The 26664-nt window shown below is 56.2% G+C and overlaps 1 protein-coding gene and 1 long non-coding RNA gene across 6 annotated transcripts; one reads left to right on the forward strand and one right to left on the reverse strand.

The window, feature by feature from the left end:
* USP2 (ubiquitin specific peptidase 2) lies at positions 1-25972 on the forward strand. Of its 5 annotated transcripts, none has more exons than XM_032641311.1 (13): positions 1-141; positions 8289-9097; positions 21271-21321; positions 21865-21964; positions 22161-22272; positions 22371-22481; positions 22642-22706; positions 22892-22995; positions 23084-23164; positions 23299-23377; positions 23603-23710; positions 23895-24015; positions 24233-25972. In XM_032641311.1, the coding sequence occupies exons 2-13, from the start codon at positions 8330-8332 to the stop codon at positions 24318-24320; spliced, it is 1788 nt and encodes a 595-aa protein (XP_032497202.1). In that variant the 5' UTR covers positions 1-141; positions 8289-8329; the 3' UTR covers positions 24321-25972. The 5 variants fall into 5 exon arrangements, with proteins under 5 accessions (XP_032497202.1, XP_032497200.1, XP_032497204.1 ...); XM_032641309.1 differs by having other exon boundaries at positions 3-141; positions 21841-21964; positions 24233-25968; XM_032641313.1 differs by lacking the exon at positions 8289-9097 and having other exon boundaries at positions 82-141; positions 21841-21964.
* Positions 6960-17436, reverse strand: LOC116758475. The gene is made up of 2 exons (XR_004351176.1): positions 17216-17436; positions 6960-7894 (listed from the first exon to the last, which is right to left on the reverse strand). It is a non-coding gene; the product is annotated as an uncharacterized LOC116758475 (long non-coding RNA).
* Positions 25973-26664: the final 692 nt, after the last annotated feature.

Raw genomic sequence — 26664 nt, forward strand, 5'->3', positions numbered from 1 at the left:
GGGAGAGGCGGGCAGGAGCCGAGGCCAGGGAGCCCTCTGCGTCAGCTGCTGCTCATTGCGCTGCTCCAGTACCGGCCGGGACTCACCCGCAGCTCCATGCTTGTGCCCGGCTCGACTCGTCCGTCTTCGGAGAAGAGGCAGGTACGTGCCACCTGTCTGAGACTGAGGAGGGGGGATGCGGAGGGCAGTGCCTTTTGAGGCTCAGAAAGTGAGGTGTCAACGACAGCCTGGGCAGAATGGGCACTAGAAATGTAGGGCGAGCGCCAGCTGCGCCGAGGATCTCCAGCTGTGGGTACCAGTTGTATGGGGGGGCGGGGGCCTGCCAGCTGACAGCCTAGGGTGCCGGGAAGAGCCATCTGTGTGCTGATCAGTGTGTTCTAAGGAAACGGTGCTTGGGCAGGACCAGGTCTCTGAGGCCTGTGTGGGATGTGGCTGAGAGTGACGCCTGGACCCTGACAACCCCCTCCCCACGTGTGCGTGGCAGCTCATTTACTCCCTCCTCTCAAAGCTCCTGGGGGCTGTCTCTGGTCAGTTCGCCAAAGAGGGTGGGGTGGGGGGAGGGTAGCAGTCAAGCGGAAGAGCTTTTCCACCAATCCCAAACCAGAAAGAGGCATCTTTGAAATTCTCACCAATCCCAAACCAGCAGCAGGCACGCGGTGCTCCAAGGCAAGTAACTTATACTTAACAGTCTAAGGAAGCTCTGGCCAACCCATTCTAGCTAAGGTGTGAACATCTACCTGCTCATCTGGCTGCTCTTAGAATGGGCCTGAGCTGCATCCTGCTGATGCTCACCTCCCCAGGCACAGGCATGAGAAGGTCCCCAAGTCGGAGACGCATAAAGTGGAGGAAAGGAGAGCTGGTTGGGCTGGGGTTGGAGCAGCCACCACTCCTCTGATGCTGTAAAGGATGCCAAACTGGAGTCGGAACAGGGACTGGAATGAGGGCCAGGTACGAGGGCGTCCTCTGAAGTGCATCATCGTGACCTGAGCTGAGTCAGTAGCCTCTTGCTGAGACGGGGTGGAGGCATCATCCCGGGTACTCCCAGTGCTCAGGGAGAGCCATCGAGAAACAGGAGAAACAGACTGCGTGCAGACAAGAGCACCAAGGCCCCAGAGGTTAAGAATGCAGCAGCTTCCTCCTGTGACCCTGCCCAGCCAGCCCCGCTCCGTAGGCTCGGCACCCTGAGCACTCCTACAGGTAGAGTGGACACAGCAGAGCAGCCAGCCTTGCTCCCGGTAGCCTGGGGGAATCTGCACTTGCTATATTTTTCTGGGTGGAGGAGGAAGGAGCCCAAGTGGGCCTGGCCCTTCTCTGATAGGTGGACTGGACATCTGGGAATAGGGCAAGCCCCGTTTGCCTTGCCAGTTATGGGACATGGACCAGCTCAGAAAACCATGGCGCTGTTCTCTGGCATTAGAACAGAGCACTCCCGCAGGGTGGCCTGGAGGCCCTTTTCTCCCTAGCAAGCTTCACCCGGGAGGTACTACTACAAATACTACCACTAATTATAATAATAAGTGGAAGTATTCAATCCAGTAATAATTATCATTTATTGAACTCTTACTATGGGCCAGGAAATTTACAAATATTATTTAACCCTCACACCTGTGAGGTATAGCATTATTATTGCTCTTGCTTTACAGACTAAATAAGGTCCAGACAGCTTAAGTGACTTGCCCACTGTCTCAGAGCCAATAAAAGGGAAAGCCCCGGAATACAAGCCCAGGCCTAGAAGTCCATTTTAAAAGAGTTTGGACCGGGAACCTGAGAGGGGTCCCTCCGGCCTCTCCCTACCTGTGTGCCCTTGAGCGAGCTGCTGTCTGCCCCTAGGTCTCCTCCGTTTCAAAACTAAAGGAGGTGGACTGAGGCTTCCTGCTCTTCTGCAGTTCAGCGACTGACACCTCCTTCTCCATATTTTTGCCTAATCCCACCCGCCTCCCTCTACCCTCTTTCCAGTTGTTTCCCCTTGAATCCTCCTTCTGTTCCATTTCAAAATGCCTCCTTTCAAACAGTCTCGTAGGATCTCCTTGCCTGGCACCGGCCCACCTCGAGGGGAGGGCCTGCCACTGCCCCTTTAATTCTCCCCGAGCTTGGAATGCCAGCGAGTGGAGCTAGCCATCTCCGTGAGGTCAGATAAGATACTATATATATCGGAGTCGGTAACCTGAGCTCCGGATTACCCGGCAGGAGTCAGAGCCCTGCCTCTGGGCTGGCCACTGCACTCCCTGCCCTGCTGGGGAAGGAGAAGCCCCCAGATCCTGTCCAGTGTCCCCAGACACAGGTCAGTAACTGCCCCTTTGATGTCCGAACTTCACAGGGCCATTGTCCAGAGGGCCCTGGACTGTCTGTTTGGAGGAGCCCTGTCTGTCTGGGGGAGCATGTGAGAGGCCGCCCCACCGGGCCTGGTAGGTGCTACGGACAAGACCAAGGGCTCAGAGGCCAGAAGGAGGAACAACGAAGCCTTAGAGGAGAGGGAGGGAGCCTGGGACTCTCCCCTGGGGTGGGTACCAGGAGAGTGCCTGGAAGGGTGGTTGGAAAAGAGAATTTAAGGGTTCTAGTACTGCCCGGGGGCCCATATCTTTGCCTTTTCTTGGAAGTGTAGAGATGCCCACCCCCCTCCCAACCCCAAATCAAGGAGCGCCCTATAGAGACACTGCCCTAAGCCCAACCACCTCTTCTCCTCCAGGCAGGATTCTGGCTCTAATCCCCAGTCTCTTTATCTTACCTCTTCACCCACTCCCAGCACCTGGGTAACTACTGGGATATAGAGAGACTGAGAGGGACCCACTGCCCCTTGGATGATCCCCTGCCAAGGCATATTAGGCACTAAACTGGTGGGTCAGTGGGGTGGGTGCCAGCCCCTGAGAGGCAGAGCCTCTAGCGGCAGGCTGGAGGGGAGTGGGCCTGAGAGGAGTAAACAGAACTCCTAGACTATGAGAGCAGAAATACCCCTCACCCTCACCTTCCACTCCACCTGCATCCTCTACTTTGGCCGGGACATTCCTTGACCTAGGAATTGACGCTCGTGTGTAGACAGTGCCCCAGCAGCTGGGCCTGCGGCTTGGAAAGTGTAGGTGACAGGGCCCCTCTCTCAGCCCACTTGACCCTTCAAGGTCAGCTGTCTCACTGTCTCATTCCGATGTTGTTAGCAAGCGGCTTTGGGAAGCTCTGAGGCCACCACTGTGGAGGTTCCCAAGCACCTAGTGGAATGGCTGGGATTCCCCACTCACCTATCCCGGACACCTGAGTAGGAGGGAAGGGACTAAATCTGGCTGAGGCGCACCTCTGAAGCCCAGCTAGGGGCTCTCTATCCAGGCAGTGGCAAGGCCACAGAAGCTGGCACGCCTTCACCCCAGAAAGGAGAGCAGATCTGGGCAGAGAGGGGCCGTGAAGGCTGCTGGGATGTTGGGCATCACCCATCCCCTACCCTGGGGGCCAGGAGTGCCAGGGATTCCTGGGGAGCAAGTCCCTCCCCTGGCTGGGCAGGTTACGGAGCCCTTCACGTGAGCAACAGGAAATGACAGTGGCTGACGTAAAGGGCTGGTGGCCCCAGGAAGATAGGGTTCATTTTAACCCCTGACTCACCTAGTCTGGGTACCTCGGGGGGTGGGCTGAGCTGCAGCAAGGGTAGGAGGCTGGGGGGCATGTCCATAACCAGGCCTTGGGCCAAGGGCCCTGGCTGGGGCCAGATGCTGGTGCCAGGGGACATGCAGGAGCTTGGCATCATGGGTGAAATGGAGGCCTCCTGGACCATGTCTTGGCCGATCAGCATCACTGGGGCTCAGGTTGCACCTGGCTTCGCTTTCATTCGCCTGCAGTGGAAACTCGAAGGGCAGCTCCTGCGGGAGTCTGAACCTGCCATGCTGTTGCCTAGACAGTGGATGCCTGGATCCCCCTCAACCCCATGCTGCAGGCCCCCCACCCTGTGCCAGCTCAGGGGGAGGCCAGGGAAGTGAGAAGGGAGGTGGGGGGTTGGCTCCAGGGTAGCTGTCAGCGGGCAGAGCCCACGTAGGTCCCAGTCCAGCTCCGTCACTGCTCCCAGTGTGACCTTGGGGAAATCCACATCACTTCCCCGAACCCTAGTTTCCTCATCTGCAAATGGGCATAATAATAGCACCTGTTGCTTAGGGCAGTCGTGAGGGTTGAGTTAATACGCAGACATCTTAGTGCCGTTTTAAGCTTTAATAACTTCAGAAATATGAATGCTAAATGCTTCATTTGAATGTCTCATTATTTAAATCTCTTGTCTATTTTTTTTAAATTTTGAATGAAAATATTTTGAATTTCAATTTAATGTAAAAAAATTAAACCTTCAAATGCTGTTTGTCAGCCAGGGGCGCGGGGAAGGCTGTATGAGTGTTGGACTTCGGGCTGCTGAGAAACGAGAGGCAGCCCGAGAAGCACTCAGGGTGATGCCTGGTCCAGGGGTGCTCAGTACCTGCTGGCGGTGCAGTGGCCAGCTGGCTCACTCATCCTTTCAGGAAGAGGGGTGCCACCACACCTCCCAAGAGAGGGAAACTGAGCAAAGCGAGAGGGAAGCCTGGCAGAGCAGGGAAAATCCGAGGGCCCCGGTGAGATGGCACGGAGGAGGAGGCTGGCCAGGGAGGCTGCCCCCGCTGTCTGAGGTGGCGGGCACCTGGGGAGGCACTGCCTGGAACCACATGCCTGTACTTGCCAGCTCTGGGTAAACAGTGAAAGGAGTCGGGCAGCAGGGGCCCCATGCTGGGCAGGGAGGGGGACGGGGGAATCACAGCCAATCGGCTGGCCTCCCACTGCCCCATGAAAGGGCCATTCAGTTCAGGCCGTTCCTTTGGCAACAAGGAGACTCGTGGCCATGTGAGTGCCCGTCCTGTCCCTGTCTTGCGCAGCAAGGCTATAGCCAGGGCCCCGGCCCACTCTCCCGCCCGGGGTGCATTCTGCAGCCTCCAGGGACAGCCGTGCCAGGTAATGCAAGGGGCGCCAATCCAAGCTGTCTGCTCACCTGAAAGATGCTGGCTGGCACTGTCCTCAAGAGTGAAACTGGGGGTTGGGGGAGGGGATAGGCATGTCAAGGCCTCAGCCCCAGTAGGGACCCTCTCCCCAGACAGGGGAGCTGTAAACCAGCTGCCAGTGCTGAGAGGCAGCTTCCAGGGGGCTGTTAGTGATGGCATGACCACCTGAGACTGCAGGGAGGGACAGGTCTGCCAGTTGCCTGCCAGATTGAAGTAGCAGGAGAGAGGGACTTAGGAGCCCTCCTGCGATTCTGGGGACTGGAAGGTATGGCTCCACCTCCAGACCCCAACCCTTCCCAGTGTTACTTGTGGGCCATCCCAGGGCCGTCTGTCCCCGTCTGCTGCACCTTGTTTGGCCCCAGCACTTCTGCATCAGCAGGGCCAGGAGAGGTCGCAAGCTTGGGGCACTGCCTGCAGAATACCAATTGCCTGAGAACCTCAGTGTGGGGAGGCGTAGAGAGGCCTGAGGGGAGGAGGTGCGAGCTCCTGCCCTGGTGGGGGTGGGGTGGGGTGGGGTCATATCTGATTGGCTGCCAGGTGTCCCAGAGCCCAGCTCCTGAGACCTGGAGTCTCTTTGACTTTGAATTATTGATGGCGCTCTCCAAAGTGAAATCGAGGAGGACTGGTCCCACGCCCCCGCCCCCTGTGCTTCTTTCTATCTCTCCCCCTGGCCTCTCTCAGCCTTCATTCTCTTCCTTCTCTGGACCCCAGAAAGCTAAGCAGATGGGAGGGAAGCTTGTGGTTTCCCCTAGCCCTCCTCCAGTTCTCTTTTCCTAGAAAGGGGTGAAAGTCATGCTGGAGGTGGGAACACAGTGGGGAGGGAGTGTACATGAAGGGTAGGGGGCCTCTGGGCCAGGCGGGAAAAGGGTGGACGATAACTTATAAGCCATGCCTTTGTGATGCCGGACTAGACTGAAAATGGCTGGGGGTCTCTGGCAGGGCCTACAAGTTCTGTTCTGGGGCCTATATGGAAGGTGCCACCTACTCACCTCCCATCCCGGCACCTATCTCACGCCTTACACGGACTGTTTCCAGAGCTCTCTGCCTGGCCCTCAGCACTTGAGGCTTGGCACCAGCTCCTCTCTGCCCTAATGGGCTGGGGCTGCGGCCTAGGGCAGGCTGTGGGCTGCCCGAGCCACTGGCTGCCGAACAGCTAGATTCTGCCCACTGCCCGCTCATCCACTCATCTCCCTGGGGGCTGCTGGGAGAAGCCTGGTGCCCGGGGCTGCGGTCAGAGGCCCGCTGGGCAGGAGACAGCCAGCCCTGACATTATTACAGGCCTACAAAGGGAGGAGCCGGGCTGCCTGGCGGGGGCTGGGGGAGGAGATAATAACCACTGTCATTGTTGAGAGCTTTCACATGTCATTATCTCATTTATTTCTCGCAACAACACTGGGAGGCAGGAATCATAATGATGATTATTATACTGATTTTGCAGGTGAGGAAATTGGGGCTTGGGAGGTTAAATGACTAGGGCAAAATCACCCAGCTAGTCAGCCACGGGGCACTCCTCTGAGAGTCCTGGATGACTCTGCCCCCTCACCGCCCCAGGAGCCCTGCTGACCCTCAAGGAAAGAGGCCCGATCCTACCTGCTCCTCCCTCCAAGCACCTCTGGCCTCCAGCTCCATTATAGATAAAGCCTGCGTGTTCACGGTGATGGAGGGACTCTGCAGGCCCCCACGTGAGCCTAAATGTGATGGGGTTGCTGAGTCGAGGTAAAGTGGGAAGAGCACTGGGCTGAGAGACATGGACGCCAGCCCTAGGCCTGCTAGTGTGTGACCTTGGACAAGTCAGCGGCGCTTTTCCCATTTGTACAGCAGAGAACTTAAGATGGATGACCCCTTCATCGAGTGGACACTCTCAGATGCCCAGGAAGGGGTTGATGGTCCTAACCAGTCTTAATTGGCTGGGGCATGTACTGGACACAGCTGACTCCAAGTTCCTGAAAAACAACTTGGGCAAACATCTTCCGGTTTAGTCTGAGTAAGATCTGGAGGATGTGCAAGTCTTTTGTAGCAACAACTAAAGCGACCTTAACAGTGAGGGTAGGTAACAGGTGCAATGCATCTGATAATCACCCTTGTTTCAGCAGTGGGGAGATCTGGGATGGATTCCCAAATCTGACGTCTCTGCGGCGAGACTTGGTTCAGGCTGTCTCACCCCTGTCTGCTTCAGTGTCCTCTATGTAAAGTGTGGTCATGGCTGCCCACTCCCTGGGACCTTGGGAAGATTCAATTGGATGATGGATGTGGAAATGTCTTCTTTTACTTGTGATAAAATATATGTGACATGAACCTTAAAAAAAAAGATGGATGACCCTTTAGGGCTCTCAAAACTCCTCCATTCAGAGGTTCTGTGTTCCTTCAGCAGACCCACCCCAGCTGCAAGGACTGGGGGTAGGGACAGGAGGGCTGCCTGCAGTGCAGAATTTTAGCCTCTAGGGGGCCCCCTTTGCACAAGTCATTATCACCATGAGCAGTTTGTGATGGGTGCTGGTAGGGGAGAACCCCTGGGAGGCCACAGGGCCCTGACTCCACTTGAAACAGAAGTCTTAGATCAGTGAAGACGGTGGGCTCTACCACACGAGGATCCCCCACCGCAGCAGGTGACCATGTCCAGGGAAGAACTCTGGGATTGGGTCTGGAGACCAAGGTCAGGCTCCTGCTCAGCCACTCATCGCCGCCTCCCCCAAACCACATGGCCTCCTTTTTCTCATCAAGGATCTGGCCAAGTGATGCTCTCAGGTCGTGCCAGCTCAGACAGTGTAAGATTCGCAAAAGACTCCTGCTCGTCCCGTAGGTCAGAAAGCGAGGGAGCAGTCTTAACTCTTGGAACGTCCAGCGTTTCCAATCCGGGGGGTGAGGGCGGTGGCATCCCCCCATCTCGGGAGTATCTGCAGAAGCTGAAGGGAGGAAGCAGATGGGACCTGGGTTGGAATACTATTTGTTGCTTGAAGGGCTGCAGAGGTAGGGCAGTCCCTGCCTCACCCTGGGGTCTTTGAGGGGAGCAATTGGAGTGGCCAGGACGTGCTGAGACTGATTGCCCCGTGTGGTTTACAAAAGCCAGCTCAGCTCTCATGCTTTCCCTGAGGTGTGAAAGCATGGGTGCGTGGAGACCTGCATGCCTGTGTGCGTGCGCGCAAAGGCAGAGGTGTGTCTCAGCGGCGGGCCAGCCTCTCGTGGAGTTAGACTGTGTGGTCCCTGGTTGAGGTCTGGCCAGCTGGGGATGGAGAGCAGGTACAGTGGGAGCCTGACCCCCAGCAGGGCCCTCTGACAACTGCTTTCCTTGTCTTTCAGCCCATGAGGCTCCCAGTTCCCATTGAGTGCCGCCCTGAAGGATGTCCCAGCTCTCCTCCACCCTGAAGCGCTACACAGAATCGGCCCGCTACACAGATGCCCCTTATGCCAAATCGGGCTATGGCACCTACACTCCCTCCTCCTACGGGGCCAACCTGGCTGCCTCCTTCCTGGAGAAGGAGAAGCTTGGTTTCAAGCCCAGCCCCCCCACCAGCTTCCTCACCCGTCCCCATACGTATGGCCCCCCCTCCATCCTGGACTATGACCGAGGCCGCCCCCTGCTGAGACCCGATGTCATCGGGGGTGCTAAGCGTGCGGAGAGCCAGACTCGGGGCACCGAGCGGCCTTCAGGGAGTGGACTCAGCGGGGGCAGTGGCGTCCCTTATGGAGTGACCACCAGCTCCCTCAGCTACCTGCCCATCAATGCCCGCGACCAGGGGGTAACCCTGACCCAGAAGAAGTCGAACAGTCAATCAGACCTGGCCCGGGATTTCTCCAGCCTCCGGACCTCAGATAGCTACCGGCTAGACCTGGGCCGCAGCCCCATGCTGGCCCGCACGCGCAAGGAGCTGTGTGCCCTGCAGGGGCTCTACCAGGCAGCCAGCCGCTCCGAGTACCTGGCCGACTACCTGGAGAGCTATGGTCGCAAGGGCAGCGCACCACAGGTGCCCACCCAGGCCCCTCACTCACGAGTCCCTGAAGTCCTCAGCCCCACCTACCGACCGAGTGGCCGTTACACGCTGTGGGAGAAGGGCAAGGGCCAGGCCCCTGTGTCCAGCTGCTCCAGCTCCCCAGGGCGAAACACCATGGTGAGTTTGCCCGAGGGACCCGGTGATGGGCTGGGGAGGCAGCCACTGATGAGGAAAGGACTCCCAACTTGACCGATGATCGAAGGCAGAGGTTTTTCTTCCCAGGCCTCACAGTGGCTGCTCCTGCAGCCCAGGTGGGGATGAGCCAGGGAAGTAACCTCAGCACGTCCGGTGCCCTCATGGTTTGATGCCTTGCCCAGGGACTTTCCCACTCTCCCCAGGAAACCCACTTCATGACCTGTGCGCTCAATGATGGCCCAGCAGTCATCTTGGAAATGCTCGGCTACCCTCATGTACACTGGGATTCTTATCCTCTACTTTCCCACCCAACATGCCAGGGTCCCCTGCAGGCCCTGCCCCATCCTGGACTGACTGCTGAGGCCCCCAGACCACCAGTGTGCCCCGTGGTAAGAGAGGCCCCCTGGCCCTGATTGCATCTCTCCTCCTGCTCAGGCTTTTACCTCCCAGTCCAGAGACGTGGCTTAACGTTGGGACATAAGACATCAGGAGAAGAGGGTCTCTCCTCTGATGGACCCTGCCTGGCTCAGGACAGGGTGTCTGGACAGGAGTTGTCCTATGTGTCTTTGGAGAAAATGGTGCAGGACTTTCTGTCTAGGGCTTTAGACGATCCAATCCCTCTCTACTCCAATAGTGCCTGGGCTCGAATAATGGAAGAGGCTCTGCTGGAGACAGAGTAAAGGCTGGCGTGGCCCCACCCACATCTAATCCCTGAACACACCTCTCTTGGGGCACTGACTACAATTCCGCCTTTTCTGTAGTCATTAGTTTACCCATTAGATGGTGAGCTCTCATAGGATGAGAAAGAAATCAGATCTCTAGATCCCTCACCATGTGCCTAGCTCAGTGTAGAACTCAGCTGACGTGCTTATCATGTGGATGGATGGATGGATGGATGGATGGATTGGTGAGTGGGTGGGTGGATGGATGGGTGGGTGGGTGGATGGATGGATGGATGGATGGATGGTTGGGTGGATGAGTAGGTGGGTAGATGGACAGGCAAGCATATGGGCAGGAGAACTGGGTGTTGTGTTGCCTTCATTACTCTATGTACTCTTCTCCTACTCTTAGGACACGTGTCTCTTGGAAACAATAGCTATGCCATAGCAAGAAATGCTGCTTAAGGGGCTTGTCCAGAAAAATGCAGCAGGAGTGCAAGATAGGGGTGGAGCTTTGAGGCACGGACCTTGAAGCTTGTCATAACTAAAGGTCTTGAGAGGCCAACTTTGATACCATTACTTAGAGAGTCTTGGCCTTGCTGGGCCGTCTGTGAGGTGCCATGGGAGATGCAAAGGCTGGTGCCTCCCAGAGCGTTCAGGCCCTGAAAGGGCAGGGCTGGCTATGTCGGAGGGACGAGGAGTGGCACACGACAGAGCTGGCCCGAGAGAGAAAGACATGCTCTCAGGGCACGTGCGCTTGGGGTGGAGCGTGATTCACTTGAACAGGTCTGGTGTTGCACATCTCAGGGACAATCAGAAAGCAGCTCTCAGTGGAGGGGCTTGGGTGCTAGAGGCCTCTGAGGGGCACCCTCCCTTTGCTCAAAAGAGAAGGGCTATTTATTTATTTATGGCCATGTTGGGTCTTTGTTGCTGCGCACGGGCTTTCTTTAGTTACGGTGAGCAGGGGCTGCTCTTACTTGCGGTGCACAGGCTTCTCATTGTTGTGGCTTCTCTTGTTGCGGATCACGAGCTCTAGGCATGCAGGCTTCAGCAGTTGTGGCACGTGGGCTCAGTAGTTGTGGCTCGCGGCTCTAGAGCTCAGGCTCAGTAGTTGTGGCACACGGGTTTAGTTGCTCCGCGGCACGTGGGATCTTCCCAGGCCTGGGCTCGAACCATGTCCCTTGCATTGGCAGGCGGGTTCTTAACCACTGCGCCACCAGGGAAGCCCGAGAAGGGCTCTTTACGGGGCTCGATGTTCCTCAAAGTGGGGTCTGCAGACTGCCTACCTCAAAATCACCTACACAGCTTAACAATTCAGGGGTCTGGGCCCCACCCAGACCCCCCCAAATCAAATTCTCTAGGGACAGTGCCTGGAAATCTGCCCTTTTCACAAGACTGTCAGGTCATCTTCAAGCACACCGAGGTCCGAAAACCTCCCCTCCACAGACTGGACTGCAGAGCCACTCTCAGGCCCAATCCCAGGAGAGCAGGGCTTCCTCCTTCCCACCCAGGCACATTCCAAACCTCCCTGGAGCCTGCTGCCCTCCACCCCTTCCACAGGGGACACCCCGGCCCCACCTCCACCCCCAGGGCCAGGGTGAGGGGAATTCTGAGAGAGGACCTCAGAGGAGCGGCAGATTGAGCCAGAGCAAACTCAGCCACCCTAGCATACCTCCTCCCGTCCAGAAGCAACCCACAACACAGGGAAGTAGCCAGCAGCCCAACAGCTGAGCTAGGGTTTCACTGTGAGCTCTCGCTCCAGAAGATGCTATCAACTGGGAAAGGCCCCTCGTGGGCTCCGTGGTGTAAGACCTTGATTCAACCTCACCCTCACCCCTCTAACCTCAGCCCTCTCTCTCCTCACCACCCTCACCCTCGCCTCTGGAGCTGACGACATCTTGCTGGCGTGAGAACATCCCTGTTCGTGGGGCCTGGACCACTTCTGCCTAGAACCAGGTCCAGTTTCTTTTCCGACCTCCATCTGGGGATCTTACCGTCTCATTCATTCATTTACGGTGCTCGGCTTACTAGCAGCATAACCTCAGAGAAGTTCCCGAACTCCTGAACCTGTTTCCTCTGTAAAACGAGAGCAATCGTAGTTCCCACTGCATAGACTGTCGTGAGGAATCAAAGGTTGCGTGTGAAAGGGCCTGGCCCGTAGTAGGTGCTCCATACGTGTCAGTCCTCCTTGCCCCCTTCCAGGTGCTCCAGGAGGCAGGAGAGGTTTGAGCCATGGCCCCTGCCCTCGGGCACATGCACAACTAACTTGGGGAGATAAGTTCCAAAAACAGTGGCAGTAGGAGGCCTCCCTAGGTGTTTGCAGTGTCATAGGTGATGGGGAAGGGAGAGGTCATCCGAGGCTGGGATGGACTGCTCTGACCGCTGGAAGAATATTTTGCCTCTTTAACCTTGGACACCTCTCACCTGAGCTGCTTCCTCACCCACGAAAGGGAATGGTCATGCCTGCCCTGCCCACCTCCCAGGGATGTCATGAGGTTCAAAGCAAATAATGGACGTGGAGGAATCTGAAACCAGTAACATGTGATGGGAGAGTCGGTTTAAACTTAAGGGGGGAAAGGAGATGATGGAAAAGAAGGGGCACTTGGCAGCTGACTAGAGTGGGAGAGGGGACTACCGTTGGGAGGAACAAAGGTGAGAAGGAAGCGCATCCTGGGGCGGAGCCAGCATGATCTGACTCCTCTGGGGCAGCCGTGGCCCCAGGGCTCTCAGGGTAGCTGACCTGAACTACAGTTGAAGTACAGTAAAGGGAGGTCACGAGCAGGACCGCCCACCGGGGACTAGAACAGTTCTAACCAGACTCAGTCCCCTTGTTAATAGTAACAGCCCACATGAACTTGGACTGTCACAGACTCAGCTGAACACGGGTGAAGGACTGGTGTAGGGGGACAAGAATTCTGAATACCCCCCCACCTCACCCCCAGCGTGCTTAAGTACCAACAAAATGCCAATCCACGGAGGGTGCAGCTCAGCCTGGGACAGTGAGGGCTGCCCCAGGCTCCACCTTACGACAGACTGGAGAGGAGGGAGGTGTGTTGGTTCAGAACCGATTAAAAAAAAAAAAAACCTTTCACTGCCTTCAGTGGGGACTCCAAGCCAGGAAGCCAGCCCAGGTGAGTTGGCCCTGCAGAGAGCCAGGGGCCCAAGCACCCAGCCTGGTCATGTCCCCCCTCTGCCCCACCTCTCCTGCTCCCTTGGGCCTATGGAAGGACAAGCTGTTCCCACTGAGCCCTTCCAGGGCTGCGCTTTAACCCCTACAATCCATCCTAATCCTCCTCCGCTCCACCCCCTCCAGCTGCTCCCTCCTGGGCCCTGGCATTCTGCCTGCTGGCCTCAGCCCTGCCGAGGCCACCCTCTTCTTTCCTGGGGCCCTCCAGAGCACAAGCCACGGGCCCAGGCATCTCCTGCTCAGATGCAGGGCCTGACCCGGCCTCTTGCACACCCGTGCCCTCTGCTCTGGGACCTGTTGCTAGGAGCAAACGGCCTGGGCACCTGGGTCCTATTTGCCACTGGGGCTGCTGACTCATCTCGCAAAGCCTCGGGTTCCAGCTGTTCAGTGACAGGGAGATTATATAAGCCGAGGTCATGTGATTTTTCTCTCCGGTGGGACTTTGGACTTACTGCTGCCAAGCAGTAGGGGGAAGGGAGGAGTTTTACTCCAAAGAGAACTACTTGAGGACAGCAGGGGCTGCCCTAGTGCTCCTGGGTGAGAGGTGTGACCTTCCTCTCTGTCCCCTGCCTTCTCACTGTTTACTCAGCCACTCCGAACTGCATCCCTGCTGTCTTATTTGTCCAGCTTGGCAGCCTGAGACCCTGGGGCTTGTCCTCACCCACTCGGCCACCCAGAGGAGGCTGAACTTCCTCAGGGCCTGAATCTGTGCTGACAGCATAGGAAGGTCACACAGAGGAGCCCTTAAGCCAGAGGGGTCCTACGGCCAGGAGTAGTACTAGCTGCTGAGAAAGAAAGGGCAGTCGTTTTGTAGTCTGTGGTTAGAATCAGCCAGACACTGATGTCTCCAGCCCTTGAAGACCGGCTGTGGGCTATGACCTGGCTGGTGGCCTTGGTGCTGCCTTACCCGGGCTCGTTTTCTCAATCAGTGCCCCGCACTGTGCTCCCTGCCTCCACCTCCACCCCGCCTCGGGGATGTCTCCATGAGTTAACGTGGCGCAGGGGTGGGCTCAGCAAGGCAGAAGTTAATCCAAGCCTGGCAAAATGTTCCCTGCCCCCGGGAGAGCCGCTCCACTGACCATCGGCTACAGAAATGAACAGCATGTTCAGGGCCCAGAGCTGCACACGTGGCCCCCTGCACCCTCTCACCTCAATGGGTCCATAGAAACTGGTGCCCCACACAGAGGTATAAACGAGAGAGGGAAGTGTGTGGGCCTCTGGAATCCAGCTGGTTCAGGCCGGGCTGCCCAGGGGCTCAAAGGAGTACAGAGCTTTTGGCCTCCTGGAGTCTGAGTGATACAAAGAGGCGGAGCTTCCTACAGACCTAGGTACCGCTGGCTGGCCCTCCGTCCCCAAGGGCACTCGTGGGCTGAAAGCCAAACCTCCTAACAAGGACTCTGAGCCCCTACCAGTTCCGTCAGTCAGGCCACCAGTCTGTCCCATCTGCGGTGGTAACAGCAGGTGCGCCCAGGAGCAGGGCCTAAGCAGTGTTTCCAAATCCAGGACCAAGCTGCCCACTAAGATCTGAGGGAACAAGGTATTCGCCGTCTTGCCTTCGTAGAGCTAACGCTGACTTTAATTTATTTAAATACTCCATCCGTGCCAGGAAGGATCTGAGGTGAGAAGATACCTACGGGGGAGGCAGGCCAAGCACAGGGTCTGAGAAATGGCCGTCTCGGGCTGCAGGAATGAGCCCTGCAGAGATTAGCTTAGTGTGTCTGAGGCAGAAAGTCATGGAGCCAGAGCCAGATTCAGATCCCAGAAGACTATATGCTTTACCCACCCCACTTCACGAAATGGCACTGAGGAGAAAGGGTCTCAGAGGGGCTTGGCTAGTTGAGAAAGGACCACGGTTCTTCCTCGGCTGTGTCCTGCAGCCGTCAGACCTGCCTGACAAGACTGGACCCTGTGGGAATTCTTTCCGCCCCGGCTTCTCAAAGGGTGCCCATGCAGGAGCTTTCCCCAGCTGGGCCTCCCCTCTCCCAGCAATGCCCCTAACCTCCCGCATCCCAGGAAAGATGGAGAGAGCTGGCAGAATGTCATGATGTCCCGGGGTGGCTGGCCTACGTCATGGGGAGACAGGCCAAATGCTCCAGGGGGTGAGCACCTGATAGACAGCGCTTCCTGCAGCTCACTTACTCAACATGCAAACCCAGACTCGCCCCGCCCTCTGAGGCTCAATGGGACTTCCAGGATGGCCAGCAGAGCCTGCTCTGGCCCCCTTTCATGATGAGCTCAACATCTTTATTAAGCACCCACTAAGAGAACCCACAACCCTGCCCTTCAGGAGGTATCAGTGTGATGGTACAATCAACACACAAGCTCAGACCACTTACAGAAGCCTTAGAGACACTTATAACACAAAGATAAACATATTAAGACAAATTCATACAGTGGAAACTGAATGCTAGTAGACTGAGGGTATACAGGGATGGTGTTTCGAGCTGGGTGGAGTTCATTAGAGAAGGCTTTGTAGAAAACATGAGTTTTGAGCAGAATTTACAGGTTGGTAACTGGCAGAGAACAGGAAAGGCATTCCAGAATCTCCTGGTAATTGTTCCTAGCATGGGTTTTGCTGTAGGACGGGTCTGGGTTCAAAGCCCCACACTGCCATTTACAAGCTACGTGGTCCTGGAAAGTCATTTGACCTCTCAGGGCTTAAGTTCCTTCATCTAGAAAATAGAGGTAATAGTTGCTACATCACTGTGTTATTATGCAAGTTAGCTGGGCTAATATATATAAAGCACTTAGCAGTGCCTGGCATTTAGTGAGTACTTCATCGATGGCAGGTTTGTTTGTTTTTTTTTTTGTGGTACGCAGGCCTCTCACCGCTGTGGCCTCTCCCGTTACGGAGCACAGGCTCCAGACGCGCAGGCTCAGCAGCCATGGCTCACGGGCATGTGGGATCTTCCCGGACCGGGGCACGAACCTGCGTCCCCTGCATCAGCAGGCGGACTCTCAACCACTGTGCCACCAGGGAAGCCCGGCAATTTTGTTTTTTAAGCGAGAGAAGGCAAGTGCTAAAGCAGGTTGGTTGGCAGCGGGGATCAGAGAAGAGTGAGGGTGGTGACAGTGGTGTCGTCCGGCCTATGGATGACAGTCTCACAGACAGGGCTACCTGAGGTTTCCAGAATGGATAGAAGAGTCAGGTGTTTCAGGGCAGGGGAGTGATGTGATGAAATGCAAGCCTTGCTGCAGACAGTGTTGTTAGGAAGGGTGTGGTTAGGAAGAAGGAAGCATGGAGGAAAAGGCTGTTGCATTTTGTCCAGGGTCCAGGTTTGGTCACCTGGCAAGGAGAGTGACTGTGGAGATCACCCCTCCTAACATCAAGCCTCACTTATCACCCAGGAGAACGCCCTGCAGCTCCTGCCACCTGCGCACTCCTCCCACCACCGCTACTGGAACACACAGGGGCAACCGTCTGTGCTCCCCCCCCAGTAGCACAAAATCGCTGTTCTGTGGGAGGCCTGGGGTACAAGCCATACATGCGTCCTGGACACACTCCCCATGTGGCTGTGGTCGTGTGTGCCGTGTGCGTGTACATGTGGGGATGACAGGCCAAGGGAAACAGAAGGAGGCCACAGATGAGTAACAGCACACACTGCTGCCTCCCAGAGTATTTTTAAATGCTAAAAATACTGGCTAAAAATAGCCATCAAGCTCCAAACAAGGTACTTTCTCCAGGCAGATTCTGTGTGGGTCCCTGATAGGTGAGGGGGGTGGAGCAGCAGAAATCTTCAAGCATTGCTGCCCTTAGGGTCAGAGGAGTACACTCACCCCACACCAGCGGAGCACCTATTTCTCCACCGTGGTGGTACTTTCTCCCCATCTCCCAAAAACAAATCAAAATTTGAGATTCTAGGAAAGATGGAGTTGGGTAACTGGGTAGAAGAGGCCAGAAAAGGTTCCTTCCTGGGGCCAAAAGGTACGGTGATGTATTGTACCATATAAAAATATGGGCATTGCCTCTCTTGACAGTGGGCCAAACTAGGGCTAGAGGGAGGAGGGGTGCTCAATGCCGAAGCCGTGGAAATCTACCTTCCTAACCTGGGCCCTGTGACCCTCACGGTCTGTGTCGATGTTGGGCTCCAAGAAAGCCCTAAATGCTGAATCCCCCCTGAATGCTGTGCAAAAGTTTTTGCGTGGGTGCATTTTTCCCTGAAAAAAATAAGTACAGAGCTTTCATCGGGTTCTCAAAATGATCTGCAGCCCCCAAAAAGTTAGGAATCGTTTGCCGCCTTGGGGGAAGCTCACCCGGCTGACACTCGTCCTTGGAGACGTGTCCTCTGCGGGCCTCAAAGACAGTTTCTCGAGTCCCAACCCCGAGGTGGGTGCCGGACTACGCGCTCCGGTCCTGCCGGCCCCCGGGGGCTGCCAGGTCTCTGCGGCCGGCGGGCTCTGTCGGCGGCAAGGGGCTGGGGGCAGCCAGGCGGTGGGCGGACCCGCGGGTAGCGCGGGGTCTGGCGGGGTCTCAGCCTCGCTCGGGTCCGCGTGCTGGCGGCCGGGGGCGGGGCCCAGCGGGGGCGGAGCTGGAGCCCTGGTCCCGCCCCAGCGCTGACGTCGCGCGGCCAGCGGCGCGGGCGGGGCCGCCAGTCTGCTAGAGAGAGAGAGAGAGAGAGAGAGAGCGCGGGTGCAGGGGCGGTTGGCGGCGTGCGCCGCGGAGGTTGAGGCGGAGGTGCGCGCGATCTGCCTGCTGTAGCGGTTGCCGCCGGGCGCCGCGGACGGTGTCCTGTGGCGGCCTCGCCGGCCTGGGCGTCCGGGCCGTGGGATCGCGCGGTACTACCCCGCGCGCCCTTGGCCAACGTTAGGCGAGGGGTCGAGCCCGCCACCCGCCCGTCAGCATGCGCACCTCGTACACCGTGACCCTGCCTGAGGAGCCCCCCGCAGCCCCCTTTCCCGCCCTCGCCAAGGAGCTGCGGCCGCGCTCCCCTCTCTCCCCTTCCCTGCTGCTCTCCACCTTCGTGGGGCTCCTGCTCAACAAAGCCAAGGTACGCGGGGCCCTTTTCCGGGACCCCCAACGCCGAGGGCTGGGGTTCCGCCTCCTCCCCGGGATGCCCTCCCTCCCGCCCCCTGCTGCCGCGCGCCGGGCCCGGGCACGGAGCGTCCTCAGCCCCCACCCCTCCTTTCCCAGGGTCTCCCGGCAAGGAACGCCCCTCCCCGGGTGATCTCACGCTTACTCGCGGCCCCCTCCCCTTGTTGAGATCCCAGCCCCTGAGTCCTCCAAACCCCCCTTCCCCTTCCCTCTCGTCGACCCCTGCACCAGGTGGCTCTTGGACTCTTAATTCCTGGCACCTATCAGGACAGGTGCAGGAAAGCGTAACCTTGACTAGTTCTCGGTGTGTGAGGGAACGGGCAGCTCGCTGGACTCCGCGGGCGTGACTCCTCCAAGGCCAAACCCAGCAAGAAAGGCTGGTGGGAAAGGGGCCACCTCCCCGACACTCAGTTCCAAAAGGCCCTTACCCAGAGGGTCGGTAACAGGGGTCCTTTGACCCCGTGAAGGGCAGAGGAGTTGCAGAGGGGGAAAGAGGTCAACGCCCCTTCCCTTCCCAGCCCTCCCCAGTTCAGCTAAGTGGGCACTGGATCCCTCAAATGACGTAGCCGCCCCAGAGTGATACTGGGGCTAAAGGCTGGGCACTGCCCCCTCGGGGAAGAGAGAAGGGGCCAGAGCTTGACAGGTCTTATGTAACAGCACCAGCTCCCGCGTTGGCAGTGTGTGCACTGCCCCGTGCCAGGGCCATACCAGCCTCCTTGGCTGCAGCCAGGACTCATGGCTGACCCTCATGGCACAGGTGAAGTAAGCTGGAAAGCCCTTTCCTGGGGTCTCGAGTGTGAAGACACAAACCTCCATCAGCCTTTCTTCTATGGCTCTCGTGTTCCCAGATGTTTCCCCCGCGTTAACATAGAACAGGCTCTTATGAGGCCCCCGCTCCTTCCCTGGGAGGTGAATGCTGTCCGTTTACTGGCAATGGAGGTGGCAGCTACCTTCAAGAACAGTGGTTGCTACTGAGTCAAATTAGGTTTGCTGATGGCTAATTTTAAGGAAGTTCTTGACCCGAACTTTCTCCGCTCTTTGCACTTGAGTTCCAGCATCCCAACTGGAGTCATTTCCTTGTCTCCTGGTGAGAGGCTGGCTGTTCAGGGTCTCTCCCAACTTCTCCAGTTTGGGCCTCTCCCTGTCGGCCCTGAGGTAGGATTGTTTTTCCCGTAAGAAAGGTCACTCCTGGGACATTTTGTTTCTCTCTGGAATGGAAACTGCTGACTCTCCCTGCAGCTCCTGATCTCCTATTCATGGCAGAAGAATATCTGGCTGCGCCGAGAACAGCCCTGCTCTCCCCTCCACTCCCACCCCCTGACTTCTGTTACCCAGCCGCCTTCTACACAGAGTGCTTAGAAATTGGCAAGGAGTTTTGAGCTCAGGAAATTTTAGACAAAGGCACAAGCCAGAACTAAGAGGGTCCCAGCGATGCCTTGAAGGAGCCTCCCCCATCTTTCCACCCGCCAGGCCATAAGCAGGGGTAGATCCTCGAGAATAGTAACCGTAGGTCGTGAGCTGTTCTCCTTGACCTTCCCTCTGTTGGGTCACAGTTAAAAGTGTCAACACCACAGGAATGCTTCATTAGAGAGATGCCTCCAGTCTCCCACTGCCCCACCCCCACTAGAGCTGCATGACTACTGCCTCAGCCAAGGGCCCCCTTTGGTGGACAGCGACAGTCACCAGCGGTAGAATGCTTTGCTTCTGTGGCCCGTTTAGACAGATGTTGTCTGAGGCACGGTGGGTAAGAACTAATAAAGCACTGCCGGAAATAGGTGTAAGAGTGGGTGTCCTGGGGAAGAAAGAGCAGGTATTCGGTCGTGGGCAGGCTTTAACGTTTAGTTCCGAGTGGGCAACACGGAGACGTCAGTGTTTTTGTTGGGCCCCACGTCTACTTCAAAATGCTGATAAGGTCTTTGTCCGGGGAGTTATCTCTGTTGTGGCCCTCTGACTGGAGCATCGGGGTTTACTGAGATTGTCGTGAAGATTTAAATTCTGTGTTTGGGGCCATACACTGCTGTTCTTCAGCGGGTGTTTGTACCGCACCTGCTGCCAATAGGCTTTTCTTTCTAGCTGCAGGTGGACAGCAGGTCTCTCTGCTGGTTTAGGTATTTCCTTCCCGACCTATTAGTGTTAGACCTGAGAATTGGCAAGGAAGGATCTTCCCACTTGTGGGATCAGCGGAGCAATACCTGAGAAAAGCCCTCCTTCAGCCTGCCTCTCCCCAGCCCACCCCCTTATGCTGACAACCTCATGGGCTTTGAGCTGCTGACAGCACACGGCATGAGTAATTTTAGCTGAGTTATTTCAGGCTCCTGTTCTGATCAGGCTTGAGCTGGCCCCACGCATGCCCCAGCCAGTGTTGCTCCAGAGTTGCCTGCTCCCAGGTCCCCTCCCTGAGACCTGGTGGAAGGCTCATCTGTAGGCCGATGCTTTAACCCTTTGAGCCTAAAGGTTTTCTGACTCCTTGGAGGTCGGGCCAGGGTCAGCCCGAGACCCGGACAAACAATGCTCAGAGTCCTCGCCGGAGCACCTGTTCTCCCTCCCACCCCCTCACCAGCCTCCACAGTAGGGACAAGAGCAAGAGGAGTGCCTTCAGCCAGGTGCTCACCTCTGCTTGGCCCAACCTGCCATCAGAAGGATTCCCAGCCGGTGGCCAGTCAGGGTGTTGAAACCTGAACCAGGCGGGGAGGATTCTCCCAGGCTTTAATCAGCCCTCAGGAGCTGAGCTCAACTGGAAGGAATTCCACCTGTCTCTGGCGGTTCAGAATGGCGGGCCAACTAGGGTTTTTCCCCAGATGAAGATCTAAACTCAGTTGAGATGTTTTGTCATTGAACTTCTCAAGACCTCCTAGAAGTGCTCATTATGACAGCTGCTTTAGACATCAGACATCTCAGGATACTAATGTAGGTCATTTGAGAGAGTGCCTGGATTTGGGACCTGAAATTTCTTGGAGACAGGTATATGAACTCCTGGTCTCTGGCTCTCATCTCCAGTCTCCAATATGGCAGAGAATGAAAAGTAACATAAAGATGGGGGAAAACACGTAGTCGACAAAAGAAAGCAAAGCCTCGAAGAACATTTTTGTTGTGTGTTGAAAATGACAGGCATTCCACACCCCTCTTGCCTACAACGTACGTAGACTGAAGTTGAAGAGAGAATAATGTGTGTGGCTTGATGCCAGTGGCTACAACTGGCAGAAAGTTGCAGAGAGAACCTAACATAGGCCAGGCCTCTTCCTTCAGCCTGAATATGCCGCGTGTTCTTTGCTTACAGAATTCTAAGAGCACCCAGGGTCTGGCTGGTCTCCGAAACCTTGGGAACACGGTGAGTTCTTCCTAGCCCACTTCTTTCCTGAGGCCAGTCCCTACCATCCCAACTAGGACCGTCTAACCAGAGTCCCCTCCTGGCTCCAGCCGACTCCCTTCCTACCCGCTAGGCCAGCTGGTACCTGCCCTTCCTGGCTGGTGTTTTACAAAGTTGCCGACCTCTTCCTCAGCCCCGCCCCCAGCAGGAAGCCCTGCTGAAGAGGAGTTGCCCTTTGAACTGGCAGCTTAGGTACTGTCCTGGATCCTTCTCCTCGAGGACAGCCATCACTTCCCACCCACTTCTGTCCAGCTCCCCCACTCCCTTTTGCACACCTCTGTAGTAAATAACCAGTCACATCGCCTGTGCCAGCCGGGGGAACTTGCCTCACTCCACTGCTTTACTTACAAAAAGAGGCACTTGAGGCTGTGGGAGGATTCATTTCTGGGCCAGATGGACCAGAGGGCTCCAGGTAGGAAGTAACTAGACATGCCAGCCAGGTCTCTGTTCCGCGGCTGACGTGCAGGTGGTCTCTCGCAGTGCTTCATGAACTCCATTCTGCAGTGCCTGAGCAACACCCGGGAGCTGAGGGACTACTGCCTCCAGAGGCTCTACGTGCGGGACCTGGGCCACAGCAGCAGTGCACACACAGCCCTCATGGAAGGTGAGGGGCGCAGCCCTGCTCCCCCTCGGGACGCTTTTCCCACTCTGCTGTCGCTGCACTAGTCGTTGTGTGTCACGTGTTCCTCTCCTATTTCTCTTTCTTCGGCTTCTTTTAGTTGGGACTCTCGTTTAAGAATTTCATAGAGAAAATGGCTTAGCTGTCCTCCACGCCCCTCTCTACCCTCTCCTTCCAATAGAGTTTGCAAAACTAATCCAGACCATATGGACCTCATCCCCCAATGATGTGGTGAGCCCCTCTGAGTTCAAGACCCAGATCCAGAGATACGCACCGCGCTTCGTCGGCTATAAGTAAGGGCCCTGGGGACGTGACCTCCCCGGGGTGGGTGGCAGTAGCAGCAGGTTCTAGGGGCCAGAGGGGTCACTCACTCCCTTTTCTTCGGGTTCAGTCAGCAGGACGCTCAGGAGTTTCTTCGCTTCCTTCTGGACGGGCTCCACAATGAGGTGAACCGGGTCACAGCGAGGCCCAGGTCCAACCCGGAAAACCTCGACCATCTTCCGTAAGTAGGAGGAGAGTGCTGGGGGCGGAACTACACGAACTTCTTTGGGGGTAATGATTTGGGGAGAATTTTGGATATTAAGGATTTAGATCCCTAGGCCTTTAAACTTATTATGGTTTGAGCTCTGACCCAATTGTCTTCCTCTCTCTCTGGGTCCTAGTGATGATGAGAAAGGGCGCCAGATGTGGAGGAAATATCTAGAACGGGAAGACAGTCGGATCGGGGGTAAGCGTGGGCACGGGGAGCAATGCCTGCCTTCCCTGCTAAGTGCTTTGCCTGAGCAGGGCATGAGAAGCCCATTCTCCCGGGGACCCCTCCTGCTACCCAGTGCCCAGCACCCGAAGGTCTGAGGCGGGAGCGGTGAGAAAGGAGACACAGCGTTTAAGCATCGCGTGTCCGTCTCTCCCCAGATCTCTTTGTCGGGCAGCTGAAGAGCTCCCTGACGTGTACTGATTGTGGTTACTGTTCTACAGTCTTTGATCCCTTCTGGGACCTGTCTCTGCCCATTGCTAAGGTACGCACCCCTGTCCCCCTGCATCTGAAACTCCCGCTCTTACCCTTTCATGTCAGCGACCTCTGACCTTCATTTTTCTCTCTCCCAGCGAGGTTATCCTGAGGTGACGTTAATGGACTGCATGAGGCTCTTCACCAAAGAGGATGTGCTTGATGGCGATGAAAAGCCAGTAAGTCACCCGCCTTGGCAGCGAGAGTGCATCTCCCTGAGCCCTCTCGGGGGCGGACCAGCCTAGGAGTTGCTGGATTCGCCTGTTGGCCTCTCTCGTGAGTCCTTCCCAGCTCTGTCTATCCTGTCTTTCAGACGTGCTGTCGCTGCCGAGCCAGAAAGCGGTGTATAAAGAAGTTCTCCATCCAGAGGTTCCCAAAGATCTTGGTGCTCCGTATCCTTCAGCTCGTCAGGGCAGGGACTTGACATTAGAGAGTGACTGATGACAAGGGCCCAGGTGAGGGCCAACGGAGTAGGAACCTCAGAACGTCAGGCGGCTTTTCTCCTCCCGCGTGCCCTTCTGCTTCCTGAGAAGCACAGTCACCCTCAGGGGCTCTGTCTCCTGTTCTCTGACTCTGTTCTTGCCACCCTGTCTGTCCTTGACTCACACCAATACCAGATCTGAAGCGGTTCTCAGAATCCAGGATACGAACCAGCAAGCTTACAACATTTGTGAATTTCCCACTAAGAGACCTGGACTTGAGAGAATTTGCCTCAGAAAACACCAGTAAGTATTTTTCTGCACTGGAGGCGCAGAACCGAGGCACAAGTGTCTAAGATACAGCGGGGAGGCCAAGAGGTGGAGGGACGCTGCTAAGGAGTGAGACGTGGAAACTGGGAGTAGCGGCAGGAGGGGGGGGCCCGGGGGAAGGGATGCCTCGGGGGCTGGACGCTTTGTGCTTCCTCCTCAGACCACGCTGTTTACAACCTGTATGCTGTGTCCAATCACTCCGGAACCACCATGGGCGGCCATTACACAGCCTACTGCCGGAGCCCGGTGACGGGAGAATGGCACGCGTTCAATGACTCCAGGTGAGACAGGCCTCGGGCGCGGCTCCCGGCCGTCAGGCACCTGTACCTCACCCGGAAAAGGTCAGGGCCAGAAGGGGTGCTGTGCATTTGAAGACCCTCCAGAAGAGGGTGGCCTCGGGTGTCCAGTAGATCAGAGACGGGCCCTCATGCTCCCCCAGCCGCTCTGTCGCGTCATGGGGCCCCGTGGCCGCCAGGCTGACCTGTCTTCTCTCCACAGCGTCTCCCCCATGTCCTCCGGCCAAGTGCGCACCAGCGACGCCTACTTGCTCTTCTACGAGTTGGCCAGTCCACCCTCCCGCATGTAGCAACGAGGAGCTACATCTCATCCTTCCCCGTGGTGGCCCTACACCCTAAGTTTTTTTAAAAAGACCAAAAAAGGCAAAAAAAAAAAAAAAAAAAACCCCACCTGACTAATAAGCGAAAAATAAAGGAAAGTGAAGCTGCCGAGCAGGAGTTGCTGCAGCCTGGCCAGGGTCTGGGGTGGGCAGCCTGCTGCCCCCGAGCCCCGCCTGGCAGGGAAGACCGGCAGGACACAGACTGAGCCAGCAGTGTCCCTCGGCTTCTCATGTTTGCATTTGTAAGCTTGTGGTTTCTTCCTGTGTGTGATTAAACAGCCGTCTGTGGGGAGAAGATCCTCATCCACTGGCCCGCTGGCCGCGGCTCCAGCCCCGGCCTCCCGGAGAGACAGCGCCCTCTGGAGCCTGCTGGGGAGGATCGCCGCCCATCTTCACCGGCCCAGGAGCAAGAGAAGCACCCATGAGCCAAGAGCCCTCTTAACGCTGCTAACTCCAGGGGGACAGATGAGGGGACGTCTTTGAAAAAAGCTGTTTTTGGTTTTTAAAAGCCCAGCTGTTTTTTTTAATTTACCGTAACTAAAGTTTTCAGACTGGAGATGCTGTCTTTCACACCTCTTCACAGCTGGGACGTTGTGCTGGTCATTTTTCTTTTTTTTTCCTTAATTCTTCAAAATACAGCTTTTCTCGTGCCAGCCCCCAGTGGTGCTAGGTGGGAGTTGGCCAGGCCCCAAGCACAGCCACAGTAGACCTGGGCTCTGACAGGTTTTTTGTTTGTTTTTTTAACGTTTTGGATGGAATCTAGTTGCCTCCAAGAATTGTGCCTTATAGCATTTGGGGACCAGGGGGTAACTGCCCCTCCCTGAAATATCCCTCAGCCTCTTCCCTTTTCCCCAGTGCCATGTTCAGAGCCGCCGGGGAGCCTCAGGGTCGTGCCCGTAGCCCCTGGCTTGTTTTGCATTGCAGTGAGGTGAAGAGAGCAGGTGAAAGATTTCTTCTGATAGTGTTATCAAGTTCTTCCCGCCAGCTTCCTCTAACCCAGCCCCGGGCTACTCCCCAGCTGTTAGAAGGATAGCAGGAGCCCCTTACCCTCGAGCTTCTCTCACCTTTAATTTATTCCTCCTTAACTTGCTTTTCCTCTCCGACCTTCCTGCCCCACACCCCCTTCTCACAGCCTCCTGACGTAGGCCCTCTGGACCGAGTTTCTCAGGGATGCCCATGCCGCCCCCAGCTCCAGCTCTCGGCATCGGTCTACGGTCCAGCCTGGGAGCTGGAGCCTGGGTGTTTGGGGACATCTGCCTCAGTTGTATGGTTCTTTCCCATGGGCTCGATTCTGCCCTAAGTAGTTGGGCAAAACTCTGTGCTGTCCCCTAGAAAAAAGCTGTTCCGCACCAAGGCACGGAGGTCTGTGCGTGGAGCCCTCTGCACACCCACGCAGCTGGGCCCCACCTGTGCCCCTCGGAGCCCAGAACTTTCCAGTGTTCCCAGGAAGCATCAGAAAAAGACACCCTGAGTCTAACTGGCCTGACACCCTTCTCCAGGGAAGACCTGTGAACCTGAGCCAAAGGGCTGGTGTACACTTGTTTACTGTGTAAGCAAGAGGAGAAGAATGTGTGATGTACAGTGGAACCTTGTACAGAATAAATAATAGCTTTGAGAAGTAAGTTGGTACGTGATGGAATCTTGATCTGGGACAGGTCTGAACCCAGGAAGCGCTCCTAGCCTATCAGTGGAGATAGTTTACTGCTGCAATCAGACTGTAGATTCCAAGTTCTGGACAAAGTTAACTACCCACTTTTTAGCTTAAACTTCTCAATTCTGTAAAAAAAAAAAAAAAGCTGGACTAGTACACATTTTGAACACTATATTCCTTATCTGGATTCACTGATACATTAACATTTTGCCACATTTGTTTACGTATACTTTATTCTTTGGGGCAAAACATTTACGGGCAAGGTGTCCTGTCACTTCTAAATACCTCAGTGTGCGTCTCCCACGTGACCACAACCCTGGCTTCACACCTCAGGAAATGAGCATGTCTAATGGACATCACTTTAAACGGACTGTCTGCTTTTTAACTGCTAGTAGGGGCACTCTGGTGGTTCTCTGTTGATGCACTTGGGTGCCTGTACAGACCTGTGACAAGCTAAGACAGGTCTCTCCAGCAGTGACTGAATACAGCAACGTTCGCTCTTAGAGCAGAGTGGCTATGCCTGGGTGTGGAGTGATCAAGGCTTGGTCCTCAATAAATTAAATGAAAGATCTCAACTTGCCCCACTAATACCTGGAAACAACAGCCTTTACATTAAAGGTGTTGTTCTCTAAAATGGTGTTTTCAAGACATCACCAGATTTAA

This window comes from Phocoena sinus, chromosome 8 (assembly GCF_008692025.1).
Source record: "Phocoena sinus isolate mPhoSin1 chromosome 8, mPhoSin1.pri, whole genome shotgun sequence".
NCBI classification, from domain to species: Eukaryota; Metazoa; Chordata; class Mammalia; order Artiodactyla; family Phocoenidae; genus Phocoena; species Phocoena sinus.